We start from the raw sequence: 25047 nt of genomic DNA, 5'->3' as shown, positions 1-25047 counted from the left end.
TGAGTGTTAAAATACTGATATACCTAATCTCTGCTTTTGCTCCATGCTTTACTATGAAAGTGTGTGCCTTATGGCATGGAACAGGTGTCTAAGATACTGCCTTTCACTGGGTAGGTAAGTCCTGAATTTAACCAAGTAATGCAATGGAGCAACTTTTCCTGAATCAGTGAGTGAACCGCAGATCCAGAAGCTTCTAGAAGCAAGTACAGTACATTTTCTAACATATTTTGATACTTGTAGGACTCCATCCTATATGAAGGCTGGGTTCAAGGCTGGCATGGGGCTGCTTTACACTTCCACTTTGCCAGGCTGGGAAATCTGCTGCATGCAGAGAGATTCTCATTATTTAAATGCCCTTATGCTCTCAGAGTGTACCTGGGAACCAAGTGCTGAGCTTTCTGGTGAGGTCTTGCAGGTGTCTGCAGTCTTACCTTCACATCTGTGGCTGGTGTCACTCTGCTTGTGCCCTGCAGGGCATTTGCACTCATAAGAACCCACTGTGTTGATGCAATTGCCACCTTGACACAGGCCAGGAATGGCTTGACATTCATCCACATCTGCAGAAAAAAAGAGCAAAGACATCAGAAAATACAGCCATTGCAACAGAAGAAGGTTCAGTTGGAGTTTTGAGAAAGAAGCAGCTTTGCTCTGTGCAGGTGGATTTAAATTTCTTACTGCAATTTGTATTTCCTAAAGCAATTACCCACCATATTACAGTAGGTATTAGGTCAGAGGAAATGGAATCAAATCCTAAAGTTGTACTTGAATCATCTACTTTTATTCAAATAATTTCCAAATGTTTCCTCTGGAAACTTAATGGAGGGCTGCACATTTCCCTGAAATTGTTTGACTTCATGGAATGTATCCAGCTGAAAATGTTTCTACATGCTGTCAACTACAAGACAAACAAACGGTGAAGCATAGGAACCAGGGCACAGACGGTAAAACTGAAGCATGTTGTCTACAGCACAAACAGTACTCACCCCTGCATCAATCTCTTGATGAAAGGGATCAAACTTTGCCCCTACAGCAATGGGGAAGAAAGTGTAATTTCTAGGTGCTTTTATCTTGGCACTGTCTACAGAATAATCTTTGCCACTCATGCTGACTTTTCCTGAAGTGGTCATCGCTTGGGATATCCAGTGACGATGGTGATGGTCCAGGATATATGGCTACGGACTTGGTAAAATCTACACAGAGAACTGGTCTCAGTGTTGGGGGTCCTGGCACTCACCCATCACTCATCCTTTCAGTCTACGTCAGAAGAGATAAGGGAACATCATTACATGGTATTTACCTTGACATGCTCCGGTACGAATGTTGGGAATGAAACCTCGACGGCAGGGGTGAGGTTGGGCAGGGCACATCTCACATGGGTGACCCCAGGCCCGTCCAATCGTAGCACAACACATGGTCTTGGTGCAGACGATCCCACTTAGTTGGCCCTGGCACATCTGGTTATTTACTTGGCTAAAGCAGGGACCGGTACGATAGTCTGAGGGAGAACAAAAATATCCACAGGTTAGGTCAAGATGCAAACACAAGATCTCTCCAACCTCCCAAAGTGCTGATTCTCTTGTCTTCTACCAGAACAACATCAAACCCACAGCACAGCCATCCAAGTGCAGAGCTGACAAGTTCTGGAAAAAGAAAAAAAAAACCCTACAGTCATGGGAAGTACAAAATTTTAAAACTAACCTGGAGTCAAGTGCTGGAGGTGGGGGCATTCTTTCTGTCATGAGTTTCACATGATGGTCTAGAGGCTCTCCAGGCCACACCCTCCTGGTCTCTCGCAGGCTTAGCCCATGAGCTACACTCACTCTATGGCTTGAATCAATTCTTTTAAGCACTCACCATAGGATGAACCCCAAAGATGAAAAGTCAGGCAAAATGGAGATTTCCAGGCTGCAAGTCCATCTAGGCTGTGGAACTTTTCGGGGCAGTGAAGCCATCAGGACAGAAAGCCTTCTGGGAGAGAGCTCCCAAGCCTTCCCTCCCCATGATTTCTACTGTAAATGATGCTGGCAAAGGGATTTCTGTGTTCTCTGACAGTCTTTGTAAAGGCAGCTTCCAGCAGTAACGCATTTCATCATCATTCATACCTTCTGGTTAACACTTAAAGGTCCCTTGGCAATTATAACTAGACATCTAAAACCCAGATGCTGGAGAAAAAAGTGAGTCTGTTTCCCATTCCCACCAAGGAGGGTCCTATTTCTGAGAAAGGGAGAGAGAGAGAGAGAGAGAGAGAAAGAAAGGGAAAGAAAGAAGGGAAGGAAGGAAGGAAGGAGGGAAGGAAGAAAGGAAAGAGGGAGGAAGGAAGTGTCTGAGGAGCTTGTTTGCACTAAAGAATGTGGTTTTGTCACTGCCTAGGCTCTCATGTCCCTTGATTGGGGATATTAGCACAGCAGGCATTCTTCAAGAAACAAAATTCTTAAACAATTCCCTTCTACCAGGAATAGATTATTGTGTGCAAGTGTTTGATCTGTTCTTGTAAAAAGGACCTTTAACAGTGTTATTGTCAGACCAGAAAATTCCACTTTAACCATCTAAAGAAGTTACATGTCGGCCTATCAGCCTGTTATTTCAGAGAGTCTCACCGAGATTTCTGAAGTTGTTTAGGGGATTTTGACATTGGAGTGCCCATTAATTGACTGTGAACCCTAATCCCTGCAACAGTACCTGGATTAGCTCAGAGCTGTCTTAGCAGTGAGACACTTGAATTTGATATGTGAGGCAATTAAAAAACTTGTGTGGAAACTAGTTGTAGCTAAGTAGTGAGTCACAGGCAGTCTGGGACTCAAATCTACTTACAAACAGTTCTATTTAACATTTTCTAGAAAGTGTTAGTGTAATATATACACTCAGCAAAGCAAAGCTCAGAATTCAAGATCTAGTTCAATCTGTGTAGTTCCCTTCTTTTTAAATCTTAACATACATACGAAAAGAGCAAAAAGCAAAGAAAAATATCAAATAAAAGGTTTGTGACAAAAAGCTTTTCCTCATTGGATATGTTTGCAGGGCAGCCACATTAACAGGTCTATGCTTGGGTGAAATCCTGACAGAATGCCTTTATCCTGCTCTGTAAAGGATCATCTGGAAATGCCAGGAATCACTGCAGGTTTAGGAAGGAGAGTGCCTCTGCTGAAGAGGAAGGAGAGTGCCTTCCTCCCTCCCTTTGCTTGTCCTGAGTAAAACCTGTGTGAGGTGCATTTGTGCTATAATTATCCCACCTGACGATAGGTTAACCATGAGCTACATGGAAACCATACAGCGAATTCTCCTCGACCTCTGGGAAAAAAATCAATTAGCACAATAATCGCTTACTTCCAGCTCAATGTTCCCTTGTCTTGGTATTTCTTGAACAGCTGGAAGCACTGTCATACTTTAAAACTAATGCTGATAAAAACATCAAAAGGAGTTTGGCCTATAGATATCACTGAGAAGTAAACATTAAGAGGAGGTTGAGGGAGAAAAAGAACAAAGATTTTGAAGTTTCATTGGCATAAAGGTGACATGATCTCATAAAAATGCCTTCGTTTGGAGATCAGATAAGAAGTGTGCACTGTGTTTGCAACGTTGAATTTTCAAATAATCATAAAGATTGTTTTTGACCCAAATTTTAACATTACCAAAGCACATGGTCCTCATTAATGTCTCCTGGAATGACAAGTTTAATGGTTTAGTTTGTTCTAATTTATTTCAAGAGAAGAAATCAACAAATTTTGAATTGTTTTTTCACCCATTGTCTTTTTTTTATGAAACTGAAAGGGTCTTACTCATAATTTTCAACTTTGAGAAAACAACCAAGGAGAGGCATTTATCACCACACAGACGAACAATTCTGAACGCAGAACAATTTAAATCTTACAAGCAATCAAAACCGAAGAACCATGCCAGAAATTTCTTTGTGAGCTTGTATGAATGGACACATCAACTCAGTAACAGAAAAGAAGGAAAATAATCTGTAGTATATTATTAAGAAAAGATTAAAGAACAAAAAAAAAGAGAGTATCATCAAACCTCTGTGCAAACCCCCACTTTGCCTGTTTTGAGGGCTGTATGTAGTTCTAGCTCCCATCTCAGAAAGCATCTATCAAAACTGGAAAAGGGTCAGAAAAGGACAACAAGAATGATCAAAGGTGTGGAAGGGTTTCTGTGTGAGGAATAACTGTGCTGGCTAGTGCTGCTCAATCTGGAAAAGAAACAACTGGAAGAAGACTTGATAGCAGGACACAAAATCATGGGTGGCCTGGGGAGGAGTAGTGCATTCACATGCATTGCAAATATCAGAAGGCATCACAAAAAAATAAGTGGTAGTGCTGGTTCAGACTAAATTAAGAAAGTGGTTCTTCAGGCAACGTGTACGTTAACGGAAATTCTTCCAATAGAGGTTGCGAAAGGTCAAAAATTGTAAGCTACAGCTGCTTAAAGCCCAGGACAGTCTTATGCAGAAGCACTATATAGGATTGCCCAGGTCTTAAATTGTTCACCAGTCATTGGTTTATGGACACTTTCAGAGGCTCAACAGATCTTTGTCCTGACCCAGTACAACTGCTCCTCTTATGTTTAGCTTCACTGTAAAGTGCAAATAACTTATTGAATGCTGCTTATACAGCATGACATCAGTCTTGTGATAGTTTGTTTTTAAAAAATAAATATGTGTAAGGAGAAAAAAGTTTTGACTGTAATTGTTCCAAAGGTTGCTTTCCATTTCACGTTGGCCCTGAGAGCACACTGTGTCCCCGCCGCCAGCTCAGGTCAGAACAGACTGACTTCGGTTGCAGCTGAAAGCAGCTGCTGAAATTCTCTCTAACGGTCACAGTCAGGCAGGGCTGTATCACCAGACAGCCCGTGCTGCGACTTTCAACATGACTCAGGGAAAGCTCTGAGCATTTGAAACTACCTGCAGTTCCACAAAAAAAAAATGGACTTACTGTCAAGCTTTGAGGTACAAACTCATCTCAGGCAAGGGTCCCAAATCCACCTTCCTACCACTTTGTAAGTAATCTGGGCAGTTGTATTTTAGGTTTGATTTCCATTCGGTGTTATGTTGCAGCATCATTGCAGATAGAGCTGCTGTGATAGACAAGACTGTGGCCAGGTGGGCTGCAGCTCTGTTTAAGTGTGTCTGTGCCTACACACTTACAATGAAATATCATATATTTTATGAACTATTCTGAAGGCTTGCTAACCCTAGGACAATGCAGAAACAAGTGAAAACAGAGCTTGCCTCGCTACTTTTCTGGTCAAAAGAAGCGTGGAGAAGAATATGTGCCTGATGTCATTGTGGTTTGTAACTACAAAGGGCTCTGATTCACTTATAAAGTTAGAGCAAGTAAATGTATAACCCAAAATACAGCCATGGCAGTACTATAGAGAGAAAAGGGATGAACTTACACCTCACATGTCATCTTGCTGAGGCACGGCTGGATGTGCTGCAGCAAGAATTCCTTAAGATCAATAATGAAAGAGCCATTGTAATGAGAACATCTCCTCTTAAATACATAATTGAATAAAATAGATTTTCATATTTAGATTACTTCTTTTGAGGGAATGAAGCCAAGAAAATCACAGTCTGGCATCCAGAAAGCCTGGCAGCATTCTAGCTCCCATCTGGTGTTAATTTTAATGAGTCAAATTACTAACTCATTAATGAGGCACCAATCAAACTTTATTAAAGAAATAGGCACATTTAGCTGATGCCTAAGGTTCTGATACGGTCTGAAGAGAGGTCTTCCAGGACCCCATCTCATGTAGTTGTCCTTCAGAAGTTTGGTCTTCACAGCTGCATTTCTTAGAAAAGCAGAGCAGGGGTGTCTTCCTCATAGAAAGCTCAGTGATTTCATCCTATCTCCTCTTTAAAGCTCACTCAGCAGTACAGTAAGCCTTATGTGGTAGAATATGGGTGAACTCCCCCTTTCCATCTGCCAGCAAAGTTCTTATCAAAGGGGCTGCAAGAAATTCCAGATCAAGCCTTATTCGGGGAAGAAAAACTTTGGTTAGGATCTTTATACCCCTACAGAAGATGTTTTTAAAACACTGGGGCCATGCATGTCTAGCCCTTTACTAATCACTTGTAGCTGTAAAAAACAACATGCAAAGACACTGCTTGGCATAAGCTCCTCCAAAATATTTTGCAAGAAGATATCATAGGACAGACGTGACCTTCCCTCCTACCATCTATCATCAGCCTCATCAATGCACTGGCCCATTTTTCTTTCTTGCCCTATTAATCTCAAAAGTAGACTGTGCTCAGCACACTTGGTCTGCAGCCTTCCTATTACTGCAGATTAGATTGGCCAACTACTCACATCTATTTGTCTTGAGCATCTAGAGAAGTAAGAAGTAAATTGCAAACTGCATAAAGGATCTAGAGTTGCAGCACAGAGTGTTTGCATTAGCCACTAGAAATCTGATTCCTTGCTATGTTATTTGGTTTCAAACTCTTTCCCCCTGGCCCCTCTGAGACAGCTAGTATGATTTTTAAAGCACCACCTAACCAGATTTTTGTACATGCCACAGAGTCAGGTTGGGGCGACGATGTGTCTTACCTACCCTAACCCTGCACCCAATATAGGCCCCAAATGTGTTCCGGAAAGGAAGCGTAACAGGAATAGACCTCATTCCTGATTTCCATGTTTGGCTGGTTGTCATAGAGATCTTTAGGAACCCTGACAGCTAATGAATGGCCATTCCTGACAACTGAAAGCTGCAGACCATTGGGGAATTAATGGGTGGGATCCACGCCATTGCACATGCTCTTACATTGAGCCATGCTATTCTGCTTGCAAATAGCTTTCTGAAAATATCACTTTAGAGTTTTTTTTTTTAACTTTCCTAATTAGTGTATCTGGGATGTATGTGGAGGAATACCTCACAGTTGCTGTGGACATCACCCATGTGTTGTATGGAGTCCTGGTATACGTCAGACAATTTGACATTTCAGTGCAGGAAGTGGGTTGGACTACCTCTGGTTCAGCTGAGCTAGTACAAACAACCTTGCAGCTCCCTCGCTTCCAGAACTCGGGGCTCTATGCCATTCAGGGCTGTTGCCCTGGCTTTGCATGAGCTACTTAACCCAAGTTCATTGTGTCTCACCTACAAGAAGCAATAAAGAACAACAAGCTAGTCTTTGCCCAGCTAATAGTTGCCCAGGACCCTGTTCACATGCCTTTTGAATATCTCTAAGGATGGAGACTCCACAACTTACCCGCGCAATCTGTTCCCATGCTCTGTCACTCTCACAGTAAAGAAGTTTTTCCTTATGTTCAGACAGAACTTCCTGCATTTCAGTTGTGTTTCAGGCCTGCTGCCTCTCATGCTATCACTGGGCACCACTTAAAGAGTCTAGCCCTATCACTTTACACCATCCCTTCAGATATTAAAATGCACTGACAAGATCTCCCCTCAGTCTTCTCCAGGCTAAACGGTCCCAGCTCTCTGAATCTTTCCTCACAGAACGGATGCTCCTAGTAGCCCTTCGCTGAACTTGCTCCAGTAGCTCCATGTCTCTCTTGTATTGGGGAGCCCAGAACAAGACACACTACTCCAGATGTGGCCTCATCAGGGCTGAGTAATGGGGAAGGATCACTTCCCCCAACCTCCTGGCAAGCCTCTTCCCAATGCAGCCCATGATACTGTCTTTCTTTGCCACAAGGGCACACTGCTGGCTTGCAGCCCATTTGTTGTCCTCCAGGACTCTCAGTTCCTCCTCTGCAAAGCTGATTGCCAGCAGATCTGCCCTCAGCCTGTACTGGTGCATGGGATTATTCCTTCCTAGGGGAAGGACTTTGCACTTGTTTGTTGAACTTCATGAGATTCCTCTCTGCCCACCTCTCCAGCCTGTAAAAGTCCCTCTGAATGGCAGTACAGCTTTCTGATGTATCATTCACGCTTCTCAGTTTTGTATCATCAGCAAACTTGCTGAGGGTGCACTCTATTGAACAGGATTGGACCTAGTGTTGACTCCTGGAGGACACTGCTATGTACAGGCTTCCAATTTGTGCCACTGATTATAGCCCTCTTAGCTCTGCCATTCAGCCAGTTTTCAATGAACCTCACTGTCTGCTTGTCTAGCCTGAACTTTATCAGCTTGCCTACGAGGATGTTATGAGAATCAGTGTCAAAAGCCTTACTAAAGTCCAGGGAGACAATATCCACTGCTCCCCCTTCATCTACTCAGCCACTTATTCCATCAAAAAAGGCTGTCAGGTTGGTTACGCATGACTTCTCCTTTGTGAATCCATGCTGACTACGCCAATCTTCCTCTTGTCCTTCATGTGCTTGGAAATGGTATCTAGGATGAGTTGTTTCATCACCTTTTCAGGGATCAAGGTGAGGCCCTTCTTGTAGTGCTCGACATGCCTCATCAGATTAAACTCCAGATGGCCTCAGCCTTCCTAGCTCCATCCCTGCATACTCGGACAGCATCCCTATATTCCTCTCCCAGCTTATTTGTCCCTGCTTTCACCTTCAGCACGCTTCCTTCTTACGTTTGATTTTTGCAGGTTTCCTGCCCCCTTTGCTTGACTTCTTGCTCATTGTGATGGAGCTTGGATTTATTTTAAAATACCAAACTGAACACTTGCATGAAGAAGGGCATGTTTCATATGTTCATTACAAATCTAAATGCAATGTCAGACTGCTTTTTATATCATCCAAAATGAAACAGTATCTGAATCTGAGATATTTTTAACTTAATTTCCAATTTAAATTACAGGTCACTGTGGAAAAAAAAAGGCATCTTGTGTTAACATTCCCCATCCCCCTTTAATTGGTTCTTACTGTCTTTTGGGGGAAAAGGGTGCTTTTGACAAAGAATTTTTAAAGGGAAATATTTTGTCTGAAATTTTTCACAAGAAAAAGACAAAGGCAGTTTTCAAGTCTGCCATAACATCCGTCTAACCAGCAACATGTCACCAAATAAATTAATGCTCGTAACAGGAATTTAGATCCCTAGGTTAAGATTCAAAAGTAGAAGCAAACAAACATACTACTTCCATTGTGATTTAAAACCACAATTCTAGAAACATGAATACGCCTGACCCCAGCCATGTAAGCGGTTCTGCAGATTGCAGGCTAATAGGAACTTCCACTGATTGAAGAGCTCTCCTGCGTACTTTCATTCTATCTTTCAGACTGTCCTTTCTCTGGCACCATTTGGCTGGAATCCCCTTGCAAGACAGGCCATGGGCCGAGCAAATTCCTCCTATATAAAATAAATAAATAGAGCAGCAAGGAAGAAGAGATTTTCTTTGCTAAAAAACAAATTCCCTTCTCATAATAAACAATGCTTTTGCTGAAGGCTTTTTCTTAAAGCAGTATTGACAAATGCTGCTTGTAAGCCGTCCCTGGGGAGTAACAGACCTCACCACGATGAGGTCACTACAACACATGCCTCAGGCTTTGGCAGAGTTCCACACTGCTTTCTGAAAGCTCCAGCATGAGTTCAGAGGAACAGGAAGAGCAGATATCAAGCCTGATATCTATTTTCCTATTGTCAGTGCATGATTTTCCGTCAGTGGGAGGCTTGCTCCCGGGCCAGGAGAGCAGAGCCTTGCAATTCTTCGTCTGTAACATTCTGAGTTCTTGGAGCAGAGAGCATCGCAGACATCCAGCCGGTCAACGCAGCTCTGAAAGTGAGCAAGTACTAATGCAACCAAGGCAAGGCGGATCTAGAAGATCCCCGTGTAAACTTCTACCCCAAAACCCTCCCACACAACGCCAGCCACTCATAATAAGGGTGTTCCCTGGACAGCCCCTGGAGAAGGCTGGCAATGCCCCTAGGGACCTGAGAACTGATAATTTGCAGATGTCATGCCTACAGAAGCAATTCATTTGGCACTTATAGCAAGACCATTAACAGATAAGTATGGGAACAGCACGCAAAAGCCACCAGCCAAAAAATGAGCTGATACATGCCAACAGAAGTTCACCAAAAGCCTTGAAATTCTTCCTCTTGTACCAAATGTGAGTATAGAGGTTTTGGAACTAAGATTGTAGTTCTCTGCACGTAATGCAGCTCTAAATATCTCTTAAGTCTCTGTAGCCATGTAGATCTGTGACTCCTTTTTCAGGAGGGGAAAGGAAGGCAGAACAACGTGAGGGTCTTTGTAGAGAGCTCCCTTCTCATGGAATACTTTCTCCACCTAGTCATTTCCTTACCTCATACAAACACAGCCGCATTCCTTATGGTTAACTGTTTGGACATTTGCAGAAAGGAAAAAGCTGGCTGAGGCAGTTTATAAGGCCAGACATTCCAAGTGCTGCAAAAACACATTCAAAGGAAATAGTAAAGAGAATTTTTTTTTTAAGTTTTCCTGTCCTATTTTTACAGTTTCCTGTCAAAGCCTTAGCCTGATGAAACCTGAGATAGAGCTCCACACACAGCCCTCCTCCAAGGGCTCTCCAGTCCAGCAACATCTCAGACACAAAGCACACAGCAACACAGGACCAATACCTTCATCATAGAAATACCTGGAAGAATTGGCACAGGGACTGGCACTGCCAAGCTGTGTTGTCGGCTCTGGAAGAGACCATGGGTTCAGGACACCGCTAGCTGGTGAACTGTCATGTATCACTGCCTGGCTATTTAGTGCACACATGAAGGTGTAGAGAGCAGCATGGGTGTTTGATAGCTCAGATAGTAGGGTAGAGTGCTTGTGAACTTTGCCTACCTTCACCACGAGCAGGTGGTGAAGCTCAGGGACTCAGGAGCTTGGGAGCTCAGGACTATGATCAGAACTGGAAAGGAATGAGTAAAGGGACCATGTTTACTGTTGGTTGCTTCCTGTTATGACTTTTGCATGTGCACATGGGGATCAAACATATGTGGTGTGCCTGCTGCTTTTCTCCTAAGCTTCCAAATTAAAATGAAAATCTGAAAAAAAATTACAAAGAGGAAATAGAAAAGCTGAGCCTAAGCCTCTCTGAATAACTCTTCTCACGAGGAGGGCTTGAGGAGGCCTTACAGCAAGAATAATGGAGTATTCTGCAGTATTCTCACCATCTGGAAATTTGAGCAGATTAAAGTGAAGCTTATGCCGAGAGACTCACCGGCATTCATCTGTATGTTACAAGACGGTGCTTTGGGTTGCATATATAATCTTACTTGTGTCTGGCCTTGTGCTTACTCACCAGAGTAGTGAAGTGCTTAATTTCAGTATCTTTTTGCCTGGCATCTCCAACACATCCCAGATAAACTTCCTCTGAACTACACTCTCACTGGGATGTGAGACTTGGGAACAGCTGCACCAAGCTCCAAAAGCACAACTGGCTTTCAGATCAGCCCAGAAATGCTTGTACTGAGGAATATCACCCTATGAGGTTGGCAGTTAATCTTTTGGGAAATCTTATGTCATTAAAAATGAGAGGACAGGGATGCAGCAAGAGCTTTCTGAACCAGACAGATCATAGGAACGAGACACTGAGTTAAATTAACATATGACTGCCTCTGCTTCTTCCCATTATTTGCAGAATTCCCAGGGTCTTTGGATTTTTACTGACCTTTCAGAGTTTAGGACACTCCTGCACCTACTGCTCTAAGCTACAGATACGGGAAATTATCACTGAATTCTCCACAAAGAGCAGCAATGTTACTCTAAAACTCTTTTTCCCCCCCCCAAAAAAAAAAAAAAAAACAAAAGAAGAAATGCTTTCATGAGAGGTAGTAAATGGCATTCACAGTGAGACTTCATCATTTTGATGGGTAAACACACAAATTAAATCTCAAAAAAAAAAGAACTAAAATTTTTGCTACTTTTGAAAATGGGTGAAATCGGAGACAAGATATCAAAACGGTGGGTTTTTTTTTTTTTTTTTTTTGGGGGGGGGGGCACCAGAAAACTATTAAAAAGAATTGGCCTCTCTCCCCAGTTATTTTTTCTGTACCGCAGCTATTCCTCTGACACTGATGTAATGTGAGTTCATATTACCCAAGTCTGCTGGAGTTATACAATATATTCACTAGTTCTTCATCCCAGAAGATGTCAATTAGAGGGAGGAAATGATGCTAAGATTCTTTGAGCACCTAGCTATTAAGGTATGTACCTCTGAAGTGGAGTATTTCCTGAATGAAGTGTGAAGGTTGTTAGATTGCTTCCATTACAAAGCAGCCTTTTACCGAGCCCTAAGCTGTTGAATGTGTGACTTGTCAAGTGTACTGCAGCAGAGGCTGTTGCTTAGTATTCAAGAACTCAGATTATTGTAGTTAAATTTTAAATTATAATATCTCTGTTTATGATTTATAGCCAAATGAAATAAAACACATAAATGCATCTGTAATCTGATAAGATTTGTGGCTTTTGAATGCCTCCTTTTCATTAGCACAGATGGGCATATTTTTCAGTACTTGCCTGTCTAGACCAAGACCCATCCTCTGTTTGAAAGCACTCCTATATTGTGCAATACAGCAGCTAATTGCCACGCTAGTGCTGGAACTAAAACCAAGCAAACTGCATCAGTACAAAGCTAATGAGACTTTCTGAGAATCCCGACTCCTTGGCACAAATATTAGCTGAACTAATGCAGCTCTGTGTTCCTGGAAGCAAGTTAGTATCTTTTCATGGCATTACCTTATGTGCATATAGCAATCTGGGGTCGTGACACCATGCTGTACTTTGCAGCACAGAAAAACCTGCAGACAACTATCTTTATCCTGTTAAAGATCTGGAATTTATAGATTGTAAAACCTTAAGGATGAACTGGTTTAAAGTCTAACATCAGATAATCCAGTGCATGACAATTTGGGATTCTTGCCTAAACTTTATTGCATCTAGATTAGCCACAACACATACTCACAAAGCCCTTCCCGTTCTGAAGACTTCAGAAATGGGATTCAGTTGATTAAATGTAAAAGTCAATAGTGCGGATGTCTGTGACAGAACTGATCACCCCCATGCATCCACCCAACCCAAAGACAATGCCTTCATTTGCTCAGTGAATCCCACCCTGCCAGTGGTGCTACCACTCTATCAACTACCACGTTGCACAGGTGCTGTGCTCAGCTGTACGTGTCTACCTGCAGGAGTCTCAAGGAAGGCAATGCAGTGCAGGGCTGGACTGAATGAGTCCATCCTTCCTCTCAGACTGGTCTCTTAACATGACTTCTCAGTCTGAGGCATCTTATGGTTCATTTAACTCTCTGGCTCTAGCTTGGAGCTGTCTTATTTGGGAACATCAACAGAGCAAATGCACAGTTGACTCTATCTCATCACACAGTCCAGTCTCCAATTCTTTCTCACCACTGTTAATAGTTGACTACCAGCTCTTCTGCAACACTTGTGTGACTCCTCACAGTTCCCATGCTGCAGCAAAATTATTATTGTTTTATTGAGAAATAAAGCAAGGCAGAGCTGTAATGACCTACCCAAACAAGCGTAATCAGTGGGCTGAACATGGGATGGAGCTGCCGAGCTCATACCGCCTTGTCCTATGCTCGGCATATGAAATCTCCATGGTGCCCAGCTGTGCTTCAAACCAATTGTCCCATTTCAGCACTGGGTCCGGGACTGGGAGGGATGGAGATATGTGCTCACCAGCACATCCTCCCTCCCTTCTGCAGGCTGAGTGTGGACCTATCTGCTAATTCAGGTAGGTTCCTATCAGCTCCACCATGTATCCAGCCGTGCTACAAGAGCATTGCTACAAAGCCTTGTGCTGAAAACTGGAATTCCTATGCACAGAGACAGTAGGTTTCAAGGTCTCCTCTCAATTCACTCTTCTTCAGAAAAACGTTTAGAGCTATGGACAATCCATGTTTCTTCCAAGCCTGCTACTAGAGTATCTGTTACCAGTAACTTTGATGAATGCTTGTAAATATGTCATATACCAGGATTGCTTTAAATGGAGAAAATGCACAGAAACTCAACAGCAATCATGTCTCCACTAAGTCTCGTGCTTAGGCACTGCATCTTAATATGCCTACTGAGAGAACAGGAGTTCAGTTTCTCCATGGAGGCATTAAGTTATTCCTTGCCACACTAATGATTGCCAATAGGTCAGTCACAACCACCTCACCTGGCTGCAAACTCACAGACAACCCAGCCAGGAGCCTCTTTGAAAAGTGTAACTTTTAACATCTCTTAGGAAAGCAAGTACTCTGTTTGTCTTGGCAGGGAAGACCTGTGTATACACAGCTGGAGAGCTTGTTTTGTCTCTTAGTACAAGTCTGGACCAAATCAAATCTCTAAAGGCTTTGTAAAAATGCTCGCTTTATTTAAAGAATTTTATACAGGATGTCTCCAAAGTCTGCCCCTGCTCAATCCTGTTCTTTCCCTGCCTCTCCCACCCCCTCCCCTTCCATACAGGCAGAGGAAATTCAGTTAGGTTTTTCCATCTCTCCTGGCTTTAGTGTATCCAGAAATTTCTTTAAGAAATTCCAGGTTTCTTTTCAGATACAACCACTGTCCTTATCAATGTACGAGTCTCAATATTTCAAATATCTGTGAGCTAAGGAGCACCACTGACACTTCTGGGGCTCAGGTTTAGGATTCAGGTGGAGGAAGGCTTGCAAGGTAAAGCCTTCCTGTGAGAAAGACTTGTCATAGCACCTTTCTGCAACTCTGTGTCTCTTCGTGTATGTGTATGTGAAAAGCAGGGAGGGTGATTAAAAAAAATTACAAATGCTCCACTAATACCCATCTTTGCAGCACAATACAAAGGAGGAGAACAGAAGAACGTACTGTTGCTTCTGTAAATGTATATGGAGGCTTTTAAAGAGCTTTTCCTTCTCTGCACCCAATAAATGTGAGGCTCAAACCTCAGAGGAAGCCTTTTAAGAGAGACCTGTGCAATGAAGTTCAGTAGATACTTCTATAACCCAGGGAACATAGCAAAACGATTTTGAGTTCTGCATTTCTGCTGGCTGCTACTCAAATAGGACTGACTGATGCCTGGGCTACCAGAAATCAACTGCTATTTCTATCTTACCCTCTAAATCATGTTTCCAATAATTCCCAAACTACAAAAAGCCATTAAAGGCAAGCGCAGACCAATCCTTGGACGGGGAGTTAAACAAAGTTATTCCAATGTCAGGAAAGTGAGAGTCTAGAAAAGATGGAATATTTCCAGAGCAATTTGATGCAAATTTGGGGAGTTTAGACATCTGCTTGGTGTTTCAGCTTCACTTCTGTGCCACTCTGACTCTTGCCAAACATCGTATCAGAGAAGTATTATGAGATGTCCATCCGAGCCAACAGGAAGGCTAGAAATGCCAGGTCTCAGAGCCAGAACCTCAGTCATACCCACACTGCCAAAAGGTAAATCTGATTCAGCCATGCAGTACATGATGGCTGGGTGAAATACAGCAAAGCTATATGCCCCTAAGAGCCATATTCTTGCTGATGAAAAACTGTGGCTTTTCATGGAGCCGTTTCAATTCATCCTGAGTGAGTAGCTGGCCCTGGACTGTGTGAGGTTTACAATAAATAGTATTGGGTTTAATTTCCCTTTGAAATGTTTTTACTAAAATAAAAGCTATTTCAAGGAAAATCTTAAATTCTGGCCATGATTTTCACTATTTTACAAGAAATAAACTGTGAAAATAATTTTGCAAAGGTAGGAATGCTGAGTTTGGGGGTTTCAGGTCCATGTTCACTTGAAAATCATCGGTTGCTAGCAATGGAGACATCGATAGCTTAATATTTGAGGTTTGATGTTATCAGCCTCTGTCACTCCAAAGGAATTGTTTCCTGTAGTACACAGGACAGGCAACATTCAGGGAATTGATTGAGCTGCTGCAAATTTTGATGCTACACAGTGGGGGAACCAACTCACTAGAAGTAAATTTGCAAAGAAGAATGTGATGATGTTGGTTGGCTGTAAGTTGAACATGAGCCAGCAATATGCCCTCATGGCAAAGGCCAGCAACATCCTGGGCTGCATTAGGAAAAGTGTTGCAGTAGGTTGAGGGAGGTGATCCTTTCCCTCTACTCAGCACTGTGAAGCCACATCTGGAGTTCTGTATTCAGCTCTGGGCTCCCCAGTACAAGAAAGACCTGCTGCCTACTGGAGGAAATCCAGCAAAGGGCCAAACAATGACTAAGGAACTGAAGCACCTCTCATAGAAGAAGTTAAGAGAACGGGGATTGTTTAGCCTCAAGAAGAGAAGACTGGGGGGGAGGATCTTATCCATGTAGATAAATACCTGATGAGAGAGAATAAGAAAGATGAAAGCAGACTCTTCTCAGTGGTGCCCAGTGATAGGACAAGAAGCAATGGGTGCAAATTGAAACTCAGAAAGTTGCATCTGAACATAAGAAAACACTTTTTCCACTGTGAGTGTGGTTGAACTCTGAAACATGTTCCCCAGAGACATGGTGGAGTCTGTACCGTTGGAGATATTCAAAACCTGACCAGACATAGTCCTGAACAACCTCTTCCAGCTGATCCTGTTTGAATGAGGAAGAGTTGGACTGGATGATCTCCAGAGGTCCCTTCCAACCTTAACAAATTTGTGATTCTCTGAAACAATTGGATGGTCTTACAGATATGGGAGTTGTGTGCTGGCCTGGCGAACTGAAGTGTATTCCTGTCTGACAGAGTTGGCCAAGTCATTAAACCAGCATTTTTTATGTGATCCCTAAATGTCTGCAGCCCCTAACTACTTAGACATTTCTTTTCTGCACAAGAACTTGCAGTGCTGAGCTGAATGCTGGGGTTCAGGGTAATTCATGATGAGCACCAAAATTAGTTGGCAGCTGGAAAATTTCAGCTTGTATGTCTTTTCCCTGCTCTATCAGTGTTTAGGAAAGGCTGATGGCATCACCTTCTCCTATGAGAATCTCATGGTAAGGGCTTTGCTGGCATTTCTAAGCCACTCTCAGGTTATCAAGACCAGAACCATGGGAATGATCTAGAGAAAATCACCCTAACTCATCACGGGGATTTATTCATATTTAACAAACCGCTACAAGGGGTCACATATGGAATGAGGAGGATCCAAAGAGACACTGAAGGCAGAGTCACTAGGCACTTTGCATCTCACACACTTAATGATTGAGCTCTCCGATAATATTTTGGGCATAAGGATGTGGTTAAAAGCCATATCATCATGCAGAGGAATCCAGCAGAAATTCATGCAAAAGAATATCCTTAATACGCAGGCTTGCATATACCACTCATATTCCTTTGCTCTGTCAGTGACAATATCATGAAAATCTGTTCCTTACCTCTTTCACACTGGGGGCCAGTGAATCCATAGACACAAGCACAGCGGTTTGGTCCAATGCATCGACCTCCATTCTGACAACCGTTTTCACACACAGCTATTTAGAAAGAGAAAAAGAAGTCAATGGATTTCTGCTATCAGGGAAACTACAATGTGAGCTGTGTGGTACTAGTGGGACTTGGAATATCATCTGCTTTGTGTTGTTCGCAAGTCAGGGCTCTCCTCCATGTAACCAACGTCGGGAGAAAAGCATGGACTTTTTTTACTAGAAAATGACTTCCTTTTTATGAGTGAACCCATCCTCTGATACTGCAGCAAACAAGCTTTCATTGACTTTAAACTAGACCTGCCATTCATCATTGAAAACCTGCAGTTGGTATGTTAGGACTAAAGGCAAAAAACTAGGCCACTAATTAGGTCCTTGCTGGAAGATGAGCTAAATGAACAGGACATTAGAAAATTCTCGACCTGATGTGAACATTTGCCAGATGTGACAGATAGTAACATGAGTCACTGAAAAAAAAGTTACAAAAGCACCCTAAGCAATGGATGGATTTTAAAGAAAGCTAAGACATGGCCAAACTTTGAAAATAAAGAGGGAGTATTGAGGACCTCTTAGGGACTAGAGACTTACAAGGCCAGCAGTACCTAACTAACTGCATCAGTAACATCAACCAAGACTGAGATTGCCTAGATAATGGTATCAGAAATACCAGATTTGGGTACAGATGTAGTGAAACTGGGACCAATGTGACAAGAGTGATTAAGGGAAGGTTGTTTGTTAGGGAGAAGATTAGGATGGAGAACGGGAGGTAAAAGGGTGGTGAAAAGGAAGAAGAAAAGGGATAGAGAAACAAGAAACGGGGTAATAAGATATGAATTATGTGGTCAATGCATTCTGGGGGTACTCACCCTGCAGACTAAAGTAGGACAATAAACCAAACTCACTGCTCTGGCCACACCACATGTTCCAAACCTGCTTCTGCAATCGGGAGGACATGATGGGGGTGAGGGACGGGGTGCTTTCTCTGGCTAGCAGGGTACACTTGGTTGGAAGGATTGTACATGCTAGTACCACTGTGTCAGCTCATTCTAGGCTTGATGACATTGGCATCAACCCATCATTTCTTAATATTATAGTTAGACGTGCCCATTCAGGCTGGTAGTAGTATTAGGACATGGTGCTTTCCAGAACGGAAATGACTCTTTTGATGCACCATGTAAAGCTGGTAGAGAATGTGTAAGAGTAAGACCTAGCTAGTATGAGCTCCTCTGGAAGGTGACATGCTCTTGACTGATCTGAATTTATTGATGTTCTTAGGTCCTGCTATTTCAAGGCAGCCTCATTCCCTCAAGCCCAAACTGACCTCTTTCCTCAGTGAATAAAGTACAAGTCACATTGCCTTGACCTTGAAGTCAGCACTTTCCATGGCCCCCATAGCCTGTGTTGGACAGATGTGCTCACTGAGGACTTCTTCATGTGCCACACAGCAGCTTGGATCTGCAGTCTGAGCTCACAGGCCAGATACAAGGAACCAGTGGCGTGCTTGCACAGAACATGGGGCATCAACCCTCCTCCCAGCCCAGTCAGGTAGCACAGATGTAACATATCCCCTAATGACAGCAAGCTGATAACGCCAATAGAGAGGAGTAAATACCAAGGACATCCATGTCAAGTAGATACTGCAAATACTTACGCTGCCCACAGTATGTTCCAGTATAACCTTTCTGGCAGAGGCAAGACTCCTCGTTGCAGCTCCCACCATTCATGCACCTCACGCTGCAGGTTTGGACTGTGGAGAAAAGCAGGGAAATATTTCAAGAGGATGCAACAAACTATCTGTGATGGGAGATGAAAACCTTCACATGTAACTGATCTTTCTTAATCTGTTCTAATCTCAGTGCAGAATCAAAGCTAAGGGTGATTTTGAATGTCCAGTTCCTTCAAGTTAAATGGAGAGACTTGACAGGATATCAGCCATGGGGTATTTAAAGGCTTGCATGGTTGCTGAGATGTAATTACCCCAGAGTTGCTTACAACAGGAAATACCATAGTCTATTCTGATTCCCTGGAATCAAAACATTTTTTTATTGTTCCTGTACCTGGTAATGTTCACATAGGGAAAAGCCATGAATACTACAGGCAATCTCAAACAAGGAGAAATTTAGGGGACATGAATCTTCAAATTAAACTTTTAAAATGCCATCTTAATAGAAGTATGTTAAAAGATCTGAAAGATATCTTGGGGTCTGAAATTATTTGATGGGGGAAAAAATCATCAACTGCCAAGATTTTTCCTTTCTTTATACAACTACTGTATGGCCTTGCTGTTGAGATCCATCTAATATCAGAGACATTTTCTTTTTATTTAAGAATCTGTGATGAAAAGTTTTTAAGATCTGTTCTTGTTTTGCTGTTCAAGTTCAGCTTTCACAGTATATTATGGAGGACTGAGAGTGAACTGTAGGAAAAAATAGTAATAAATCAGAGACAGAAATTTTCACACTGATGTAGACAGAAAGCCAGTGTTGGCTTCAATTGATTCCTCGGTATTCAGTGTTTAAGAAATGCATTATTAAATAGTTTACTGCTATACACGGAGTTACAAATACAGGTCAAGCAGTTTTCATTCCTTACTGCAAAGCCTGGAACAACACATTCTTCCCTTGTAAGATGTGACAAATCAGATTGCAAGTGCCTGAGGTTATAGTAAGTTATGTGAAAACTGCTCTTCAGCATGCACACCACAATTCATATGTCTGCCAGGGATAGGAGGGGCCCTGACTTGGCAGCCTGGGAAAGGTGGAGCTGGACTCTGTGTACATGAATGGATGCTCAGCTGTGACCTGTCTCGTGTGTACATGTAACAGCAGTTTCAAACAGGCAAGCATTGGGGCCAGTACAAGTGAAACGTCTGCCCAAAGGATAGCAGGACTCAGCAGTGTCCAGCAGAGATAGTCATATGGTTCATGCCTTGCTCGTAGAAAGCCTGAGGGACAGAGGAGTGGAACAAGAAATCTCAAACCTTTGTATTCAACAGGTTCAGCACATGTGCTGTGTGTTGATTCCATTCATTTACAATATGGTTTGAATTAATCGTGATGTCTACCATCCCTACTGCTCTATGGCCAGAGATCAGGCTAAATTTAGATGAAGGCATAATCATTAAGGACACTAAGCTTGAGGCTTCAAAGCATTGCCCGGATTGTCAGACATGAGACCAGTCTCTATGGGAAATGGCACTGCTTCCAGCACATTCTTACCCTATGCTGTTTACCACAATTAATCAACCCTGGGAGAGCAATTACATACAGCAAATCTGAGAGAGCTGCCTAGCTACAATAAAAAAGAGGTAGCTAGAAAATGTCTGTCCATTAGTGCTGTCCATCTGTCAGAGCTCTTTCCCATGCCTTGCAGTCAACACAGACAGCAAGGAATTGGATTTAGTGAACCTGAGAAACCTTGGGAGTTCAAGGTTTGAACATAAGAGCCCTGATGCTCATTCAGAACTTTCCCAACTAACTGGAAATGGTCTCTCTCTGCTTCCCTCAAGTACTTTGGGTTTTTTGCTTCCCTTAAGTCTTTTATGGAGGACTCAGCAGAGTGACAGTCATGTTTTCAGAAAACAATTCCCATATCTCCCTGGCAATCTCTGAAGGATATATTCAGGGCATGATGCTGCTTGCAACCACTCTGCTACTCTGCAACACCTGGCTTTGCACTGCAAAATCTCCTCCTGTTTCAGACTAAACACTCATAGTTAACGGTACGATGTACGTGATCGTATGAAACAGTGCCTTGCACTGAATCTCGGACTGGGACACCCAATTGTTATATATCAGATGACAGTTTTGCCTTTGCTGGTCTCCTGAAGAAAGCAAAGTCCCAGACAGTTCTTTCTGATAAAATAGCAGAAAGAAACAGACCAGACCATCTGGATCTTTCACAGAAGAGACCAAAAAGGTTCAGGGTATCACCAAGTACTGCACGCCTATTGCCATTCTGGGACAGAAGCCAGTGAGTCCTCAAGGGTCTATGTGTATAGCCCCTCATATTCTCCTCTTTTGCTTTCCCATCTCTCCCTTGGGAAAGGAAAGGTTGTCTTTCTTGGAAGCTTCACTTTGCATAAGGTGGTCTAACAGCTCAGAGTTTGTTGGATGCAGATAATTGCACTCCAGTTAGGAAAATGAGGGCCAGCACAGTGACCATCCAGTCAAGTCAGGGTAGGCTCTGCCCAAACAAACAGGTCTGCCTGAAGGGACTCCAGTTATTTCTAATGTAAGTAGCAGTATGTGAACTGGTGCTGGCCTGCACTCCTGATCTCCAAAGATGGGCAGTGATAATGGACGTCCATTTGTACCTGACGGTATAAGCAGCCCATCTGTATATGGTGATCCTACTCAGAAACACCAACTAAAAAGAAACCCACAAGCAAAGGAACAAAACCGAGGCATGATGGTAAGCTTTAAAAAGGCTGATTTGCTAGGGCTGTATGTAAGATGCAGAAATTGATAGGATTTTATAAAGTCTTTTAATATCTCGGATGACCATTGCTAGAGACAACACAGATATTTTTTTCCCCGTTATTACCCATCTGTAGGCAATCCATTGCTAACAAAGTGACTTGCAGACATCTGACTGAAGGCCAGGGAACTAGCCCCCTCAGCCCTCAAAACCACATTCAGGGTGTGACTCAAGGAAGGAAATTCCCAGAATCTGATTCCAAAGTGCCACGTTGTGCTACAGCCCTGCAGATGTCCCCAGAAAGCGCTCAGCACAGGAGCCTAGGCTTGCCACTGCTCTGCAGACCTGCCCAGTGCTTTGCTGAAAGAAAGGTCCACAGAAGTTTCTGGAGTGAGGGTCCATATGTTAGCTATCAGAGAGGAATGCAAGGAATGCTGTAAGCAGTATATACATTTGGGCACAGACCTGGCATTCCCTTGAGCCTGGGGTGAATTTCAGCAAGCACTGAGGAGGTAGGTTGCTCTGCAGGGGCTTCATCAAATCTGGTGTTCATTCTAGGGATGTTTGGATCTGCGTTTTTCAAGAATGCTTCAGGGAGGTAAAGCAGGCAAATTGTGCATTCCAGAGGCAATAAAAGCCACTCTGCCTCTCTCTGTCATAACAAAAAATTTGGTCCCTTACTTGAGGGAGTAAAGATCTTTTACGAGTAATTTGCCAGTGACTGTTTAGATAGTAGTAGTCAGTAAGCAAGCAGAATACCTGTTTGCAAAATCTATTAGAGAGCTAGCAGAACAGCTGCAAGCTCTGATTCTTTCAAATAAAAGGTAGGATTAATCCAACCCAATCATAGGAAAAGCTAACTAAGGTGAGCTGCCATTCTCTTTTTTTTTCCTAGAACTTTGGTCTCTGATGCCCTGGAAAATCCTTACAAAGCCTAAGACCTTTAAATTCTTGCTTGAAAGATGTTCTTCTGCACTCCAAGTCTGCAGGCAGTTCTAACAGACTCTTCAGTGCCAGCCTTGGAGATAAGTCAGGTGGGGGGGGGGACCTCAGGGCCTTTGGGACCATGGCAGAAGTAAGAAATGGGACCACCTGTAAGCAGATCCAGTAATAATCTTTGCCAGTTAGTTGGGAAAGTTCTGAATGAGCATCAGGGCTCTTATGTTCAAACCTTGAACTCCCAAGGTTTCTCAGGTTCACTAAATCTGATTCCTTGCTGTCTGTGTTGACTGGTCATATTTTGCTCTCTTAAATATTTCAAAGTCACAATGAAAGGCAATGAAGGTCTCAGAGACCAAAGTTCTAGGGAAAAAAATGGCAGCTAACCCAAAATACCTAAAGGAAGCAGAGAGAGATCTTCATTGCCTTTCATTGTGACTGTGAAATATTTAAGAGAGCAAATAACTTTTCAAGAGGGAGAAAAATTACCAGCGATGTTCTCTTACCTCCAGATGAACCACAATTGGGAGAAAGCTGTCCATTGGAGCATGTACACATGTTTGGCCTTGAACAAAACCCATCACCACAAGAATTCCTGCAAATTGCTGGAGGAAGAGGAGATAGTGATTAGCATAATGTGCTATGCTGTGAACTTGCTCACAGCATGTTTTTGACTGCCAAAATGGTGTGAATTCATTTCTTTCTAAGAAGAATAACCCAGGGAAGAAGATGGGGAAACCTGTCGAAGATCCTGGCCCAAGCAGAGCAACAGTGAGAAGGATCCACTCATAGACAAATAGCGAGTGTCTGGAGAGGAAGATTAGATCTTCCTCTAATCACAAGCTGTGGCAGGTCCTGTTATCACATTGCTTTTGTCCCCAGCAGAGGATGGGGAAGGAGTGAATCATTTCATTATTTCTGCCTGCTTTGAATGCTTCTTTGCATTAGGCCGGTTGTTCTTTTCCTTGCAATTTTTGTGCTTCCATGAAGAGTTTCCCAGTCCATAATCTGGCTTGAGGTAACTTACTGCTACTGAGATGCATCTCATGTTGGGTGAGGGGCTGAGCCTAAGCCAGCTGGAGATGCATTGGAAGGATGCCTTCATATCAGTCCCTACTTCTTGGCTGAGACCCCTGCTAATCTCTTCCCCTTCCTGTGCCATGGGAGCCAAGTGCATAGCTGGCAGTATTGTTCCACCTGTGTAAGCACAGATTTTATTAGAGTCCTGTGAAAGTATCTCATCTCCATGTGTTTTATAAATACAATTACAATATCAGTTCCCAAAGGATGGTGAGCCCACATGGCACATTTTACAGGTATGAGAAAAGTCAGCAGATAATCCTGAATGTCACTAACCCCACATGCTACTCAGCAGCTATTTGGCTGTGAGTTTGTTAACCCTCCACTGTAGCTGGGATCAGATCTGTGCCTGGTATCCTCAGTGGGGCATCTGCTGTCCACAGAACAGTGGACTCCCCAAGGTGAGAAGGATTGTGGATTTGCTCCTTTCTTCTCATCGGGAAGGGAGAGGATACAGGACTCTGGATCTTACTATCACCACATGAGGCTGTGGAATTCTGAACCATTTAACTCTTTATTTCCCCTCTTATTTTTTTTTTACTCCAGTAAGATACCATTTTCTGACACTGGTTATTCACTTTGTGAAATGGCACCAAAGCTGACCCCATCGCTCAAAGTATACCACAGGTCCTCTGCTTTAAGAGGAGAATGTCTACAGCTCTGGGCTCAGTTTTGTGTATTTTAGGTCCTAGACAATGGTATATTAGGAAATATGGGTCATTTCTCTCACAGATGACTGAGTTTTCAGCTCTGAATGTAGAATTCTTTCTGAAATACATGACCTTTACTATGCAGGTCTCACTAAAAGAACCTACACTTTTCCTCAGCTTGAAACTTCCCACTGTGAACTATTTCTAGGAAGTTTTGGAGAAGGGCGTTTACATACAATGCCAAGTATGCAGAAAAGTCACTTGGAACAGGAGACACAAGCATACCATGAGGCTGTCTGCTGGTTGGTATATAGAAGTTATGGTTAATGTCTCCAGGACACCATGTATTTCCAGTGTTTCTATATGAAGCATGACCAAATTCAGGGACAATTACCTCTATTGTCTCCAGTGAGAACCACATTTATTTACTATAATATCGACTTTCACTTCCCATGGAAGCATCCTCCAAAGGATGGACTGACTCCATCTCCTCATAACTCATGTCTTTGCCCTAGAGACATGAGAATCATCAGCTGCAGGTCCTATCCCCCTTAATGGATTTTACAGACTTATATCAGTACTGCTCAGTAAAATAATGCTCTGCTTGCAGTAATAACAACTACCTATGGAAACAAAGGTCTGATCTATCTAAATCAGCATCCTATTTTAGAAACAGGCTGTTCAAAGAAAGATGCAAATTCTTGCATGCAGACACCTTCTCATGATAACACCTTTGCAATGTCAGC

General features: G+C 42.8%; 1 protein-coding gene across 1 annotated transcript in view; it reads right to left on the bottom strand.

The window, feature by feature from the left end:
* The window catches only part of FBN3 (fibrillin 3), a 107940-nt gene that overhangs the window by 64432 nt on the left and 18461 nt on the right, over positions 1 to 25047 (bottom strand). Inside the window, exons 3-7 of the mRNA XM_062596517.1 lie at positions 23078 to 23176; positions 18865 to 18960; positions 17169 to 17264; positions 1298 to 1495; positions 432 to 557 (exon numbers count right to left, since the gene is read on the bottom strand). Of these exons, the coding sequence (XP_062452501.1) occupies positions 432 to 557; positions 1298 to 1495; positions 17169 to 17264; positions 18865 to 18960; positions 23078 to 23176 (615 nt within the window). The remainder of the gene's footprint in view (positions 1 to 431; positions 558 to 1297; positions 1496 to 17168; positions 17265 to 18864; positions 18961 to 23077; positions 23177 to 25047) is intronic.

Source organism: Rhea pennata, chromosome 27 (assembly GCF_028389875.1).
Source record: "Rhea pennata isolate bPtePen1 chromosome 27, bPtePen1.pri, whole genome shotgun sequence".
Classification (NCBI taxonomy): Eukaryota; Metazoa; Chordata; class Aves; order Rheiformes; family Rheidae; genus Rhea; species Rhea pennata.
This window is presented reverse-complemented; position numbering and strand designations above follow the sequence as displayed.